At 37.5% G+C, this 18342-nt stretch overlaps 1 protein-coding gene across 3 annotated transcripts in view; it reads right to left on the minus strand.

Moving 5' to 3' along the window:
- Window positions 1–18342, minus strand: part of DMD (dystrophin) — a 1854428-nt gene that overhangs the window by 469406 nt on the left and 1366680 nt on the right. For all 3 annotated transcript variants that reach the window (XM_031673322.2, XM_072956638.1, XM_072956633.1), the window contains one exon: window positions 9295–9449. In XM_031673322.2, the coding sequence (XP_031529182.2) occupies window positions 9295–9449 (155 nt within the window). The remainder of the gene's footprint in view (window positions 1–9294; window positions 9450–18342) is intronic.

Here is an 18342-nt window from a genome sequence, read left to right on the forward strand (position 1 = left end):
TTCAAGGGCAGCAGCAAATCTTCATCTTTTAAGTTTCTGGAAATAATCCAAAGCCATTTAGTGCCCAACATCTGATTAACTGCTTCATTCAATTCACAGACAAATATTGAGTGCAATTATTCAGCAAACACAAGGTGTAGCTCTACAATAATACGACAATCTTCTGAAGATCATATGACAGTCCCAGGTGGTTTCAGAAAAGGAATTCCAAAAGTATTTTGAGAAAGGAGAGCATTTGTGGACAGAGCATAAGACCCTTTCATAAAGGTCACATACCTATCTCTGCTAAATAAACAAAATGACAAACAAGCAAATATTGTGTTATTATGTGCTTTTCTTCCCTGAAAATAAATCAAGTTTATTTATTTGTTTTTGTCAGAAAAACTGGGGTATGCTTTCGGGACCATATCACTCATGTACATACCATCCATCAGGTCTTAAGAGGAAAAAAAAAAAGAGTTCTGGGAGCAAAGGGAAACAAAATGATCAATTTTAAGGAAAGTAACTCTGAGGCCAGTGCCAATACCAAGCAAGTGCAGAGACTCCATGGGTGGGAGCCCAGCGAAAAGGCAGTCACAATCTACCAGACACAGTATGGAGAGGCTTTAGGATGAGGTGACACCTGAGATGAAAAAAACTATTCTAGAGCAGTTTTGGAACTAGAATTCACAGAATTTAGAAGCCAATTTAATACAGGTATTAGCAGAGAAGAGGGAAGTAGGGAAAGGTAGAAGGTTAATTCTTAGGTTTCCAGTTTTAGAGACAATTAAGTTAAGCAATTAAACTACACTGAAAACACAGAAAATCTATCATTGTTTTAGGGGTACAGAATGCTTTCTATTTCAGGCATTTTGGAGCCCGTAGAATGTGCAGATGGAGATGTGTGGTAGGCGGCTGTGAACACAGTTCTGGAGATTAGGAGAAAGACATGAGATGGAAACAAAAACCGAGGAGTCTTAATGGTAGCTGACGTCAACAGACAAAGGTACTTGAAATGTGTCTAGAGAAAGAAGAGAGAATTAAGAATGGAACACAAGATTTAAAGGTTGCATACAGAAAAGAGAGCCTATACTGATGATTGTTACAACTCCCAAATTTGTATCTTGAGTCACTACCATTGCCAGAACTTAAGATTTTATAGCCAGCTATCTACTCCACATCTCCACCTGGATGCATGATAGACATTTCAAACGGAACACGTCCACACACTACTATATATAACATAATCAAAAAGGACCTACTGTAGAGCACAGGGAGCTATATGTAGTATCTTCTAATAACCTATAATGGAAAAGAATCTGAGAAGGAATAGATAAATACATATAAATGCATCACTTTGCTGTATACCTGAAGCACTGTAAATCAACTATAATTCAATAAAAAAAAAATTTAAAAAAAGTAACATGTCCACGTCTTCTTCCTAAAACATGTTACTTTCAGAGCCTTCCCTATCTCAGTAAATGGATACCCCATCTTCCAGTTTCTCAGGCTAAAAACTCTGTAGTCTTCTTTGATGCCTCTCTCCCATACCTAAATTTAATCCATTATAGTATCTTTTGGGCTCTGTCCTCAAACTATAGTAGAAGTCAATCATTTCTTACTACATTCACCTTTCCTGTTCTGGTCCACATCACAGATCACTCGGCTGAGTTATGACAACAGTTTCCTAATGGTTTCACTGCTTCCCTCTATTCTATAACAGAGAGTCCAGATAAGCCAAAAGATGCCATTCCTCTGCTCAAAACTGTCCAATGACTTCCATCGCATTCAGAGTAAAAGCACAAGTCCTCAGAGAGGCCCCTAAGGCCCAATGTAATCAGATTCCTCTTATGTCTCTGAATTCCTTGTCTACTACACTCCTGCTTGTTTGACCCCTTCCTGTCACACTGGTCTCCTTTGGGTTCCTCCAACATGCAAGCATAATGCTGCCTCAGGGCATTTCCACTTATTAGAACCCTCTTGGACTGTTTTTCTTCCAATTATCTGCATAGCTCACATCCTCAGGTCTTTTAGATTTTGCCTGAACATCACCCTTTCCCTGAGACCTTTCTTAACCAGCATATTTATATTGGGGGGGGGGGTAATTAGGTTTGTTTTTTTTAATTAATTAATTAATTAATTAAATGAAGGTACTAGGGATCAAACCCAGGACATTGTGTATGCTAAGCACGCACTCTACCACTGAGCTGTGCCTTGCCCACCAATCACTGTGTTTAAATAGTAGCATTTCTATCACACACTCACTCATGCCCACACACATCCTCAATTGCTTTCCCTCTTTATGTTTCCACGTTGTACTTATCAGGACCTTATACACCATATATTTCACTATTTTATTTGTTAAAGTCTGTTTCCCACCCCTCCTTCCCAGAATGTAAGTAAGCTCCATGAGGGTAGAGATTTTCTCTGCTGCATACCCAGGACCAGGAACTGCGCCTACCTAGCACATACCTAGCACCAAATCATTCAGTGCGTGAGTGAATGAATTTTCGTAATGTTTATGACAGATGACATGTACTGAGCTCTTACTATGTGCCAGGCATTGTGCCAAGCACTTCACACTTATTATACTGCTAGAGAAATAGGAGAATTATAAAGTAATATTGCTTTGGAAATCAAGTAAGGGAAAGTTTCAACTAGCAGAGTTGATCAACAGGACCAAGTTCAAAATGAAGTGAAGTAGATGGATAAATAAAGATAAGGCAATTAGCAATTATAAAAATTATTGACACTCTTAATGAGTACTTGTTTTCAGGAAAAGCGCTGGTGCCGGGGAAGCCAGATTGGAGTGGGTCAACGCACAACCAGGAGGTGAGAAACAGAAAACAGTAACATCAATTACTGCTTAAAAAATGTGACGGCAAGGGGAAACAAGCATGGTTGGATAGAAAAGATGGTATCCTAAAAACATTCTTTTAAGATGAGGAAAACTTGACCATGATGGTTGGCTGAAGGGCAGGAACAAGAAGGAAGGAGAAATTAAAGATCCCAGAGAAAGAAAGCAGAAAGGTTACTAAAAAAATACGTCTGTTAGATAATGTGAAAGAGATTCAGTGTTCAGCTAGAGTAGCTCTTTGCTGCACACATTACAGGGCTCAACAGTTTTCCCTTCTTTTCTTCTTTCTTTAAAGTGAAAAAAGAAAAAGGACCTAGAAATAGAGAAGCCAGGAATGACTTACAAGGGCTTCATGGTTGACAAAGATGGAGAACACAGGTGATAATCGTTCAGTTTATCAACTATCAATTGTAACGACTAAAATTAGAAACATCATTAGAGAAAGCAGGGGAATACTGAGATATTAAGGATGGTATATCTGCATGTATGTCCATACATATGCACAGACACATATGCACATGCACACACATACGTGCTAAATCTTTCTAAGACCCTAGAGAGATTTTTCAGGCTTCTAGGAGCTTCTGCAAGAAACTTCCATCCATGTTGAATCCTCTTATACTAGAACCAACCCCTCTGCTTGATGAGTTTGCTCCTCGCTGATTGGTGGCTGTAGAAGCCCTCATATAGCTACAGACAGACAATTCAGAGTTAATGCTCATTTCTTGTTTAAAGAGTGATCCTGGAATAGAAATAAGGAAATGAAATCTCATGACAGTGTCATCATAAAGTCATCAGCCAGATGGCAGTCCTTGAAATCTAATCCTTAGAGGCTTCTCACAATAATATGTAATATCACATCTAATATTATCTTATTCACCAATTCATATCTATTCACAGAGATTGAAGGGAAAGAAATGAAGTTGCAGAGGCCCCTATTTCTGGCTTTATATGTTAACGTCGACTCTATAAAACATCTGATCAAGAAAACAAAATATTCTACTACATGGGTCACAATGATGATCTATGTTCTGATATGAATTGTTAAACTACAGAATTTAGTTGAAAAGCAGCCTTTTCTTTTACCCCTGAATGGTAGATTAATTCCTTTTAGGCGCACATGGCTTAGATTTATCTATATAAAATGGTAATTAAAGGTCCTATCAAAACAGTATAGAATTTGAAGATTCTTCTGACCAATTAATAAACTTAAACTGAACACTAAAACACGAAACAAAATTAGTTTACTTTTGTTTTTGATTATGTCTTGAAACTACATCCTGTCAGTGTACGACAGCAAAGTAAATTTCTTCCAAGTTGTATTTTTATATCTTATTTAATTTTCAACAATTTAAAACTGAAGTAAGGATTTTATTGCTTGAAATAGGTTTCCAAATGCACAAAATTTTTGCATATATTTATCTATACGATTGAAACTTTCAGTGCAGGCAATACATTTGTGTTCAGTGGTAAAACCTGAGCTGTGAGAAATGATGTAATCAGAATGCTTTCAACAGTCTCTCCTACATAAAAAAGGCTTGGTTATAGATATTTTTCAAAGATATGAGATACTTTTTTCTCAAAGCCTAAATATCAATAATCTCTCCTATAAAATTACGCTTATAGAATTAACAATAAAAGTGAAAGTATTTATATTCTGTGATAGCTGTAGGTTTTGAGACTTTAAACAGCATCTCTAGAACATGGATAAATAGAAGAAATAAGGTAGAAATAAGGAAATAGAATAATGTTAACAACTTTGTAAAGGAGATACTTTTTATTTATAAAATTTGGCAAAAACTCTTTTTGAATACAGTATGTAATTGTTATAAATGTATGTTAAATGCCTCAGGGGAACATAAACAAAGATGATCTAGAGCAGGATGACCAATAAAATTCTCTGTGATGATGGAAATGTGCTGTTTTGCACCATCCAATAGGAAAGCCACCAGCTACATATGCCTTGAGCACCTGAAAGGTAGCTGATGAGCCGGAGGAAACAAATTTTAAATGTTATTTAATTGTAATAATTTAAATTTAAATAGCCACTTACGGCTCGTGGCTACTCTATTGAACAGCACAAATCTAGAGGAGGAGGAGGATGCTACTTCACTTCTGGGTTTAGCTGGGCAAGACATTGGATAAAAAGTCAAAATGCAAAAGATCCCATAGTCTTCTTGTTCTTTATTTATCTAGCATAAGATCTATAAAAATATAAGAGAAGATGTAATCAAGTAAAATATGGTTTTATCTGGCCAGGTGACACTCATCACATACACAGAATGTGAACTTCTCTTGTAAAGGTATCATTAGCTAACAGAGAATCGGGCTCCCTTCACACCTTCTCACACTGACCAGAACCACCATCAAGCTCAAATGGCCCACTGTTATTACTATCCCATGTGAGTGCCCTGTACACGAATCCAAGAGCTACATGCCTGGACTCTATTTATTCACAGGTGTGACTGCCTATCTCTCCAAGGGACTTCATGCTGTCCAGCTACAGCATGCCAGCTTATCAAGTTCTTTCTATACCCTTTGTGTCAGACATTCTCTGTTGGTTGTCTCAATCCCAATTCCTAGATACTAGAGGTGATTTTGTCACATAGTTCTGGCCCTAAAGTTCCTGGGAAAGCCACTGCTCTCCTGACACCAGCACTGCCCCTCGGGCTGCTGCTTCTTCCTGCTGGAATGCACGGGTACTGAGGGAAGTGTCAAGAAGTACAAGGAGACGTCAGGGCTGAAACTGCTGAGCCATTGAGCCAGTGTCTGCACCTGCCCACCTGTCAACTTCTCATTCAGTGAGACAAGGAGATCTCCATTAGGCCAGCTACTGAACTTGGCTTTTCTGATACTTGAAAGGGAAAGCAATCCTAACGGATACATTTTTCCCTCTCTGTTGAGTTACTGGCATACCAGGACACTTGTAGTTAGTTATTTGTTTGTTCATTTATCTTTTAATCAGAAATGTTTTGGAGATAGTTACTATGGGCGAAGCTAAGGTAATAGGCAATATGGTGGACAAGTAGCCTATGTGTATACCCTGGAAGAACACACTAGAGACAAAGACCAGCCAACACTTATATACAGTGTAGTAAGACAAACACTATACCAGGGGGCCAGAAGAGTGTGGGCTTTGGGGCCGGTAGTTAGAGCAGGGTTCCTGGAAGAAGCATTTATACCAAGACCTGGATAATAAATAGAACTTAACCAGGCAAAATGGAAGGAATGTCGCATATATTATGTTGGCAGTTAATAGAGAAGACACAACATAGCTATGAGGAAATGAAAATAGCTCAGTGTTTCTTAACTGTAGGTAGGGAGGGGAGGTTGAGGGAGAGCAGAAACTTAGGCTGGAGTTTTCAGGAAACGCCATACCACGCACGACCTTGAAGTCATTTACAGGAGTGTGGACTGTCTTCAAATAATGGATAAGCCGCTAAGGCTTTTAAAACTGGGAGGAGGGTGAGCTACAAGAATGTACTGTGTTTACAAAGATTATCCTGTGTCGTTCTATGCATAGAATGGGTAGGAAGTAGGGAGACTAGAAGGGGGGAAACCAGTTCGGTGAATGATGTAGTCATTCAAGCAAGACACGAGAGTTGAGGAGTACGGAGGAAGAGAAGTAACTGGATTTGAAAGCTATTTAGGAAGTAAATAGCTCTGTGATAGCTTGGCTATTGGGATTGCAGAAGGAAGAGTCAAGCATGAGTTTCCGATTTGGACAACTGAATGGGCTGTGGTAATGTTCACTGGAGAGGGGTCATAGGAAGAGAAGTAGATTGCATTTGGAAAAAGAGGTTGTCAGAGGGCAAAGATGAGCTCAGCTTTGGGCCTACTCAGTTTGAAGTTCCTGGAGGATGTTAAAACAAAATCAGTAAGATATGCAGGTCTGAAAAGCAAAGACCATTCTCAGCTGCAAATGGTATAAATGGGTAGTCATTAGCAGACTGAAACTACACAAGTGGATACATTTCTGTAGAGTATATGTGTGAAAGAAACAGAGAACTTTAGAGGCATGAGTCAAAATTAGCTTGGCAAATTGCAGATTCTATACTGGCTAGTGAAAAATGTAATTTGGTTTTTAACATTCTATTTTACTGTACCCATTGGAGAAATAACTATGTACCTTCCTTAAGTGGTAGCTTTTTAGGGACCAAGTCAAAAAATGGAAACTGGAAGCCTTTCCTCTGAAGACTCCAAAGACCCTAAGAAAGTTATCAAAAGAACTGAGAAAGCTGCTTAGAGATTCAAGAAGCATGAAAATGTGGAGAGGGGATTACCAGAAAAAGGGGCATAGATGGGGTAGAGCTCTCCTGAAGCCCTAGTTTGGCCTCTTCTTGGCTTATATTCCCTAAACTCACCAAATTAATTTCTGATCTTAATTTGTTTTCCCATAGAGGTCTCTCTTTGAGAAGCAAGTATTTCCCACTGAGATTTTCACTATCAAATCTCTGATACCAATCAGTTGCATATGAATGTCTTCCTGAGTCTAATCGGCCTTTGTTTAACTGAACAAACAGATATCAGATTTATCAGATTTGTATTTGGAGTAGAAAGTTCAAACCTTGCCACTAAGAGGAGGCAGTCATTTTGAGAATTTTTTTTTTTTCCCAGCGATCCGTTCACTATTCAAGTTTATCCTCTCTCCACCAGGGTCCTGTTGCTAGGGCTCTAAATATAACTCCCCAACTTCAGGCTGACTCTTTGTTTTCCATGGCCATCTAAACACCCACTGTCTCGAATTCAGAGCTAGAGTTGCTGTCTTCCCCCAGGATGATCAGCTGAAATCCAGTTTCACAGGAGTTTTTAATCTTGAATTTTTAACTCAATTTCAGGATTAACTTGGTATCTCAATTACCATATAATAATATTTCGTTATTCCTAAGAGTTTTTGCTTAGTTCAAATTTGTTTTTGTTTTGTTTGCTCTTGGTGGTGGCCTTTTCTTCTTAATAAAGGCCACCTACCTGACTTCTTCAGTAATTCATATCATCTTCTGGAACTCGTTTACTTTTCACTGTGGTCATCCTTATTGTACAGGTACTATTTTTGCCCATGTTTTCTGATAGAACTAAAAATGAGTGCTCAATAAATCCCTGATTTACCATAGCATGAACAAGGTAACTCTATGTTATGCAAAGAGAATCATCATTCAACAAATATTTACCATGCAGCATTATTTACAATAGCCAAGATATGGAAACAACATAAGTGTCCATTGCTAGATGAATGGATAAAGAAGATGTGATGGAATATTACTTAGCTATAAAAAATGGGAATTTTGCCATTTGTGACAACATGGATGGATCTAGAGGGTATTATGCTAAGTGAAATAAGTCAGACAGAGAAAGACAAAACTGCATGATCTCACTTTTATGTGGAATTTAAAGAACAAAATAAAACAAAACAAAAACAGACTCATAGAGAACAAACAGGTGGCTAGCAGAGGGGAGGGAGGGTGAAAGGGTGAAATAGGTGAAGGGAATTAAGAGGTACAAACCTTCAATTATAAAATAAATAAGCAATGGGGATGTAATATACAGCATAAGGAATACAGTCAATAATACTGTAATAACTTTGTATGGGGACAAATGATTAGTAGACTTACTGTGGTGATCATTTCATAATATATGTAAATGTCAATTACTGTGTAGTATTCTTGCAACTAACATAATATTGTACGTCAGCCATATTTCAATTAAAAAAAATATTAACCAGCTCCCTACTATATCACCTGGTTCAGGACCTCAGGTTGTGTCAAATAAGAAAGATAGTCTCTGTCCTCAGGGAGTTTAGACAAATGTGAAGGACAAACATCAAACAATCTGTTACATAATTCATGTTTTTGTTTATACTTAGGATAAATGCTAGTGAAGCAAAGCACAAGGGGTGGAGAGAGTGGATATTAAGGAGACGGAACTTAGTTTGAGGAGATGGTGTCTCCAAGAGTTGTTGATTTCCATAGCTACATAATGGGAAATGAAGTTATGAGTCTTGTTACGCTACATGAATCTTCCCACTGGGTGGGTAGAGTGAGATACAATGATGTACCATGGACAGCTATAATTCCATCATGAAGTCCAAAGTGACTTCTTTGTCAGATTAAGGATGGGACAGTATGTGCCACGATGGAATAGAACAATATATCTTTGGATAGAGTTCTCAAAACAGCCTGATAAATGGCTCTTCTAGCTACAAATCAGTCTTCTGTTTTTGTCTAATCGCTTGGTTATGTCACTACCTTTCTGACTGTGGGCAAATCACTTAATTTCACCAGTCTTCAGGCTCCTCATCTATAAAATAAAAGGCCTTAAGCACGCCTGTGAGTTGAGTTGGCATTTGTCATCTTGGATCCCTGGTTTAGCAGGATTAGGAAAACAAATCTGCATTGTCCACCCAGTGTCACTGCCCCATCATTAAGAGTCAGTAACCGTTGTAGAAATAACGGATTTCATACCTTTTATGAATGCTTGCCCAAGAGGCATTGATGTTCTCTGTTATCATGTGTACTTTTCTGGTATCATCTGCAGAGTAATCCCGGAGAAGTTTCAGTGCCAAGTCATTTGCCACATCTACATTTATCTGCCACTGGCGGAGGTCTTTGGCCAACTGCTAAAGATGCACATGGGAAAGAGAATGAATGTCAGTTTTCTCTGAAATCTCTAGGTGGACTTTCTTAAAAGGCTTCATAAATAGCTTCTGACTCCGCAGGTCAGAACATATCTACATGATTACTTTTAACCTACTGTGTGATTGAGTCAATCATGACAATATAAGCTAACCCACTTTTCATGACAAAACTTTTCGAATGTAGCATCTTGAGCAATAATCAGTAACAGGTGTTTCAATTCAGTAGCAGTTAATTGGAAATAAATGGGGTTTAATTGTTTTTATCATGGGAGAGAGAACAAACTATAAAAATAAGCTCCCTGATAACTGCTGAGTATGTGACATACACCAAAATTTGAACAGAAATAAAAAAATCCCATGTATTTCTTTCCCTCTTTATTAACTTGTTGAATTGTTTATGTCATTAGTGCCATCTACTGGCATTCACTAAAGCTGCATACAGAAAATACTGAACATCAAACAGTGCTGTTACACTTATGAACTTCTTTGAAGGATCAGTTTATTCACAATACTTACAAACATCCTACTTTAAAATCAGAATAAGATGTTAAATATAAGAATCTTGCTAAATGAAATGACCTATATTTTCTTCTTTGTTTATCTTTAGGAATTGAGTATTATCAAACCATGTATTTCATCGCTTGAAGTACATATCAAATAAAAAATAAACGAAGGATAGGTTTATCTGGAAGCATATTAACCCCAAGTTTCTACTAAACATTTCTTCAAGTGCATGGAGGAGGCTTCTAAGCATTATGATCACACTAAATTACTAAGATAGTTATATCAAATCCAACATGGTGGATTAAGTCATTGATAAATGGACAAAGGAATAGTGACAGGCAATTCAAACAAGAAAAATAATAAAGTTTTCATAGAAAAAGAAACAAATCAACTTTCAAACACTGAAAAAATATAGCATTACAATTTGACACCAATTAAGTTAATAAAAAATAAAATCCAAAGCTGAGAAGACTGGCAAAACTAGCACAGTTATGTCCTACTGCTGGGAACATATCTATTAGGACAATTTGGCAATAGATATCGAGCAACGTATGAATGCTTATTCCCACTGACCCAGAAATCTCACTTTTAGCATTTTGTCCTAATAAGACATTTAAAAGAAAAGAAATACATTTTAGGAATAGAGATCTTCATTAACTAAGATAGTAAAAAATGAGAAACAATTTCAATGTTTAATGAGAGGACATTAAAATAATGTAATACATCAACCCAACAGCCTAATATGCAGTAAATGTGCACAGAAATCCTTAGTAGAAAAACAGAACACAATTTCTATCTACACTGTATTTCCTAAATCTAAGAATATATTGACATGAACTGGAAGAGGAGCAGAAAACATGGAAAATAACTGATGTTTCTGAAAATAGTAATCGTTTTTGTTTTAATATTTGTTTTAATATCCTGAGACCAATAACTTGATCGCCTTTTCCCAAGGTAATTTCTTTTTAAGAAAAATGCCATTGCTAAAGAAATACTCATTATGAGCCAACATCAGAGCATATATGTATAGATTTTACAATATAAAATATAAATTAAAATTTTAATAAATATAAGTAAAATCATTTATTTTATCTAAGAAAGACAAATAATCTTGGAAGCCACCCCTCACTCATGGGTTACTATTTGAAAAGTCTAGATATAAGAGGATACACTCTTTGGTTCTAATCTATAGATCATTAAAAAAAAAAAAACCCTAAAAGTAGAAGTTGAAAACTATGTTAGAATTTCCCCAAATCCTGAAGGACACAGCAGGCTAAAGTTAAATTAGACACTTTGTAGTAAAACAGTAGTAAAAGGGTGAGGCCTGATATCAAACCAGAGATTTTTGGTATACTTTAATGCTTGAAAGGCAAAAATACACAAGCCATACATTTTTCTTCAAATTTGTATTCACACAGAAATTTAAATTTTTATACCTAAGGAAATCTTGACTGAATGCTAACACTCACTGCATGCTGGTAAGGTTTTGCTATGATGTAGGATTTAAAAGAAAAAAAAATCCCCCTGACCTTGACTAACACTGACAGGGCTAAGGCCCTTATCTAAACTCAAAGGTTCTCAAAGTCAGCATTCTCTTCTCTCTTTTCAAAGACATTCACCAGAACAGACTGGTTTCCCTTCCTTCTAATGTAGTATGTTGATCACCTTGGACTTTAAGTAAGTGACATTCACACCAGGAGCAATGACCTTGACCAGCTTTGCCTACTACTGTGAAATTTACTACTGGGACAACTCCAGACCACAGAAGAAGTGTAAATTCAAAAATACAATAGAATTCACGCAAGCTCTTTATATTTCTGAATTCCATTTACAATGACATACACTACAGGGAATTGTTTGTGTGCTGATAATGGTGTGTGAAGAAATTTAAAATATTCTTGAGCACCAGCTTATAAAAAAAGATGATTTTGCAGGCATATATATATATATACATATATATATATATATATATATACACACATTTCCTATGACAAATATAAAATGCTAAATCTCCCCAAAATTGTGTCCTCAACCAGGAAAGAAACATTTCATATTCAAACCTAATAAGATGCTGCTGCAATATGTACTTGGTATTTATACACAGTATTTTAGGTAGAAAAGTGTTTTTGGACTATGGAATCATCTGAATTCATTTCAAGAACTCTGAGTATTAAAATTTTTCAATTTTAATGTTTGCTTTCTCTCTCACTTTTTTCTCACTAAGAGCTCTTTTTAGGGATAATGGTCCGACATGGGAGAAAACAAGGGAAGAAGAGAAAGAGTATTTAAAAGTCTGGGCAAGAGAATGAGCCTGCTGGGTTTGAATCCTGGCTTGATCACTTACTAGTTACGTGACAAATGGGAAAGTTAATTACACTCTCGAATGCCTTAGTTTCCCCTTTATTGAATGGCTGTCTTAACAGTATTTACCTCCAAAGATTATTAAGAGGATTAATTTATAAAATCCAGGGATAACACTTAGAATCGTGCCTGGTACATCCAAAGCATTAAATAAATATTAGCTATAATCATCCTCATTATTACTACTACTACTGCTGCTGCTGCTCTTGCTGTTTTTAATGAACCACGCTCTAGCCATCACAGGGTGAGCCTCTACTGAATGAAAGGGAAGGACCCACTGTTTTACAGACACTGTCTATAATGCTGCAGCTTTAAAAGACTCCCTTTAATTTGGAAGATAAATGTGTGCGTGGACCTATAATTAAAATTTTAAAGTCGAGTATTGTTTAAGTTTTCTTATAAAATGTTTCAGAGTATTCGCCTGAAGTGAAATTCAGGTTTGTTTCAGGTGAACTCGATTTTAAACATTTTAATGGCTTTGTCCCAAAGGAGCTTCATAAAAAGCAATGAAAAAACATCATCCTGGGAAGTCTTGGTTGGTCACTGTCTTACAGTTTGATCTTAAAGTCATTAACCTTTTGAGTTCCCACCTTGTTGTCTGCAAAATAGGATGGGGCTACTTATTTTGCTTACACCTCGTGCTTGCTATAAGGCCAAAATCAAAAATCAAATTACCTGGAAAATTATAAAACAGGATCCTAATATATTTACAGACAAAAGTTCTAAATATTGGGTTTTTTTCATTTTGCCTAGGATACTGTGTTTGCACACGTGAAATAAAATTTATATTTTATGGCAAAACAAGAAACATTTAAACATAAAAAATTTCCTCTGCCTTTTGGCTTCTCCTCTCCCGTCTACTGGGCACTGTGTATCTGCATTACACATCAACCAAACCTCCCCCATCGGCAGAAATACCTGCTCAACCGTAAGGAGCACCATTCTCCTCACAGCAACAAGACAACTTCTTAAAGTTAACATTCCTTCTTGATCTTGTAACGGGCCAGGATGATGTTTAAATCTGGACCATGTAAACTGTCAATCATACGTCATTTAATGTACAGCCCTCTGTCTCAAAAAACTCAACTATGCCTTGACTTTTAATGGGCAGAACTGTTCTCAGAGCTTTCTGAGATGCTGTTCCCGGGTTATAATCCTAAAATTTAGCTCAAATAAAAATTTCCACTTCTTTCACACATTATTGATTAATTTTCATCAACACATACATGAACTAAGAGATTTGTTAAAAAAAAAAAAAAAGTTCTGTGAGCTAACAGCTAAGAGTGCATTAGCTCTTAGACCCGTTCTCTGCCCATCTCCTACTCTATTCAGTATTCAGATGGACTAACCACACTAGGGAATCAGCAGTTCCCGGGGTTTCTTACTAGCTGGCTTCTAGCTGGGTTAGGTGGGTGACAGAATGTGGTAGAAGGCAGAAGAGCAGGAGGAAGGGTGAAACTAGTGTATCTCCCCATCTCTTGATGTGGGCAGTGTCTTCTCTGTGTCTCCATTTCCCACTGGACAGACACTATCTCTGTAGTTTCAGTACCGGCTCTGCAGACCCCACAATGGTCAAGTTAGCTGGAAATGGGCTTTGGTAATACTTGGTGGTCCTCCAGCCTTTAAACTGGTAACAGATTCCTGATGTTACTAAACTCTAAGCCGCCTTACTCTCTCCTGTTGGACTTCATGCTGTCATTAGCCATGGAAGCAGTCCTCTGTACTAAATTCTCTCTGAAATATCCAGTGTGATTTCTAGACTGGTCCCTGATAATACAAACTGGAAGAAATCTCACAGCAAATGACTCTCCCTACAATTGCAAAGGGGAAATTTAACATATGAAGCATGTATGTCATGAAATACTTGACTTTACATCTTGCATCTTTCTCTCTCATCTCAGCGAAAAATGTGACTTGTGCTCAAAAAGGCTGATACCTCTGTCTGGACACATCTATTCTGGGATCCTTCCCGATGTATTCCTTCCCTCAGCATCTTTTCAAACTCATGCCTCCACGCAAGGTCTTTCTCCACAGCCTCCAAACATGAGTCTCTCCCCCATCTTTAAACAACAACAAAATCTGCAATCATTTCCTTTCCCTTCACAGTTAAGCTCCTCAGAAGACAAACACTCACTGCCTCAACTTGATTACATTCCTGCCATTCTATAATTCATCAAAATCAGGCTTCCATCATCATCACCTCATTAAAACTATTCTGACAGAAGTCACTATGGCAAATTGAACTATTGGCTTCAGTTCTTCACCCCACCCCTGTACCCATGGCCTTTGCTATGTAACTTTGAATTTCCTGCTATGAAAGGCAGTTTACCTCCCTGCCCTTAGTAACGAGCTCGGCCACGGGACTTGCTTTGCCTGCTCCTAATGGGATGTTAACAGACGTGACATAAGCAGAAGCTGGAAACATGCCCCTGCTGTGGGGCTGGCCCTTTCATACTTCTGCCATCACCATAAGTCAGACGTGTCCTGGGCTAGCCTGTTCATCCTTGGAGAAGGATGAGTGACATGCAGAGAAGAGCCACCCCAAGCAACCTGCAGTGTGAAGCAGGGCCACCCCCAGCCAAGCTGCAAACTCAGGAAGAAGAAATCAACGCTTATTGTTGTATGCCACTGGCATTTTGAAGTTGTCATGCAGCATTTTTGTGAAAATAGTTGACTGACTCAGGCACCAACAGCCAATGTCTGCGGAAAGTTTTAGGCTCTCATTTACTTGGTTTGTTTGCAGCAGCTGGCGCTACTGACTGCTCCGTTCTTCTTGAGGCTCTGGGGCTTTCCTGGTCCTCTCGCTTTGGGTCTCCTCTATACCCTCTCACGCTTCAAGTTTTTCTTCTTCTGCCTGTCCTGTGAATGTTGGTGCTCCTCAAAGTTATGTCGCTAACCCAACTGCCTCCCTGTGCAGTGTACGTTGAGGAAGGAGGAGGAGGAGGCAGGGAGCACACCCACACTAAGGCTGTATCATAATTTTCCCTTATAGCCAAGTTTTCCATCTCCATTGCCACTGCCTTAATTTAAGCCCTCACTATCTCTTGATTGGACCCTGCAATAACCTTTTTATTGGCTCCCTCCCTCTACTCTCAGACCTGCCCTTCCATCCACATATAGCAGTTCAACTGATCTTTCTGAAATGCAAATATAACCACATTAATCCTCCGTAAAACCTTTCAATGGTGGCTGCTACCTACAAGACAAAGTCCAAACCTTTCTCCTTGGATTACAAGGTCCTCAAGTGTATGACTCTTACATACATATCCACTTTCATCTTTTGTTATCCTCTCTCCTCTTTCCCAATCCCATGACTGCCCGTACAAAAACTGAAAGGTCAAGTGACTTGTTGAAGGTGACATAGCTAGTCAGTGAAAGAGGCATCAAAGTTGCAGGTTTCTTGACTTAAACATTCAAGCTTCAGTCTAATTAAAGAAGATATGCTTCTATATAAAAGAATTTTTAAAAACTGGTTGAATTTTGAAGAATATGAAATAGTCTCCTTGGGGGAGGGTATAGCTCAGTGGTAGAGTGCATGCCTAGCATGCACAAGGTCCTGGGTTCAATCCTCAGTGCCTCCATTAAAAAAATAAATAAACCTAATTACCTCCCCATCCCCATAGAAAAATAGTCTCTTTGATGGTCATAGTATGATTGGAAAATTACTGTGTATAATAAAGTAAGACATAGCCAAACTATGACAGCAGAAAAAATATATATTTGGTTTATTTTTTAAAAATCACTAAACAATTTATTTGTAAGTATCAATTAGTGTTCTATAAATCTTTATCAGGAAAAAAGAAATAGAATTTCTTTCTTGCTTGTGTGAATTAAAATGACCTATAAGACTTCTTTATAGATTTATAATAGAAATGTTAAAATATCTGTAAGGAAGCTATTTCAAAAGCAAAACCTCTCACCATTAACTTCAAGACTCATCTATTAAACCTCTGGCATTACCAAACAACTGTTTCAGAAGGTAACACTCTACATAGGGGATACTATTTGAGAAATTGGCCCTCATTTTCCAGCTTACTGGAAATGATTAATCTTTTCAATAGCTCTGAGGACTACATACCAAAGTTGTTACTTTTTTGTCCTTTCAACAATGACTACAAGCTGAGAGCAGGCTAGTAAATGTGTTATCGGCCAACCCATTAGAGTTCCATTATTTTCTGTCTTACATGGCTTCATGTAATGAATTTTTATAATTAAACTAATGGCATACAATTTATTTTTCCCCCTCTTTACTTTCAGGCCCCATTTCTCTTCCAGCTTCTTTGGAATAAGTTTTATACAAAAAGAAAGGAGGAAAGCCCTTCAAGTGCTTCATTACCTTAATTTCATTATGACAGTTTGGAAAGCATTCTCTTTATCTGGGCTCTCTTTTTTAATTTGCTGACTTTATCAAAAGGCTTAAGCAGTGTTGTAATTAACAAATCACGCAGCTACTCCAGGCATCTAAGAGAAGTCTGGTTGAGAAGGTATAGAAATAGTTGGGTGGAAATGATTCCAGAGAGAATGCCAGAGGACAAATCCCCAGAAAGCTGCATTTTCTTGGCTATTTTTTCAAATCCCGTAAGCCTACTGGGGTAGACCACACTATTGCTCATAAACATTCAGTGCCTTTTTCATACAGAGGATTATACACCTGTACCCCCACTGAATTAGGGATGGCTATATAACAGATTTTGGCTACTTGTCACTTCCAGGCAGAAGGTTTAAGAGCCAATGGCATTATTCATTATGTTCCCTGCCTCTTTGATCATGGAAGTATGTGTCAAGATGCAGCTCTCCATCAGCTGTCGTCCCTGAGTATCTACGCTAAGTGGAAACCCCTTGTGAATATACAGTGGACATGTAACATGAATAAAATGCAAACTTTGTGTTAAGCCTCTAGATTTGGGGATTGTTACTGTGGCATAACTTAGCCCATCCTAACTGACATACCTATGTAGGTATGCCCTTGCCTCAGATAGAATACAGTAATTCTGCTATCTCCAGACAGTCTGGGGTCAGGGCCAGGGCCAGGGCCAGGGATAGAATAAGTTAGTATAACGGCACACAAAGAATAGGTTCTGCTGTTGACACATGGGTAGCAACTATGTTTCTAAAGCTGTTTATAAACTTGAAGAAATGAGAAGAGATCTGTAGTCTTAAGTGCAGATATAACTGTTGAGAGCAACTTCACTGAGATATAATTCCATACTAGAGAATTCACCTATTTAAAGTGCATAATTTAGTGGGTTTTAGTATATTGACAAAGTTGTGAAGCCAGCACCACAATCTAATTTTGAAACATTTTCTTCAGCCACAAGAAAACCCTTATATTCACTAACAGTCACTTTCCACTATCCATTCTCTCCCTCCCCTCAGCCTTTATTGGATATTTCATAGACTCATATGATATATGGTCTTTTGTGATTGGCTTATTTCCTCAACATCATGTTTTTCAGATTCATCCATGTTATAGCAGGTACTAGTACTTTATTCATTTTGATTGCTGAAAAATATTCCATTGTTGGATATATCATATTTTTAATTCATTTATTAGTTCATAGACATTTGGGTTCTTTCCACTTTTTTGGCTATGATAAATAATGCTGCTATAAACATCTGCACAAAGGCTTTGTATGGACATATATTTTCATTTTTCTTGTGTATATACCCTGAGTGTGGCACTGTTAGATCATATAGTAATTCCACTAATATGTCGAGGAACTTACGAACTTTTTTCCAAAGTAGTTGCACCATTTACATTCTAATCAGCAATGCAGAAGGGTTATAATTATTCTACATTTTTTATTTATAATTTTTATTGTTAATTATCGATTCCACATTCTTGTCAACATTCATCATTGTCTATCTTTTTAATTTTAACTATCCTAGTGAGTATTAAGTGGTATTTCATTGTGGTTTTTATTTTCCGAATGACTAATGATGTGACATAATACAGGATTCTTTTTATATATTGTTGGACTTGGTTTGCTGATGTTTTGTTGAGGATTTT

Source organism: Vicugna pacos, chromosome X, assembly GCF_048564905.1.
Source record: "Vicugna pacos chromosome X, VicPac4, whole genome shotgun sequence".
Classification (NCBI taxonomy): Eukaryota; Metazoa; Chordata; class Mammalia; order Artiodactyla; family Camelidae; genus Vicugna; species Vicugna pacos.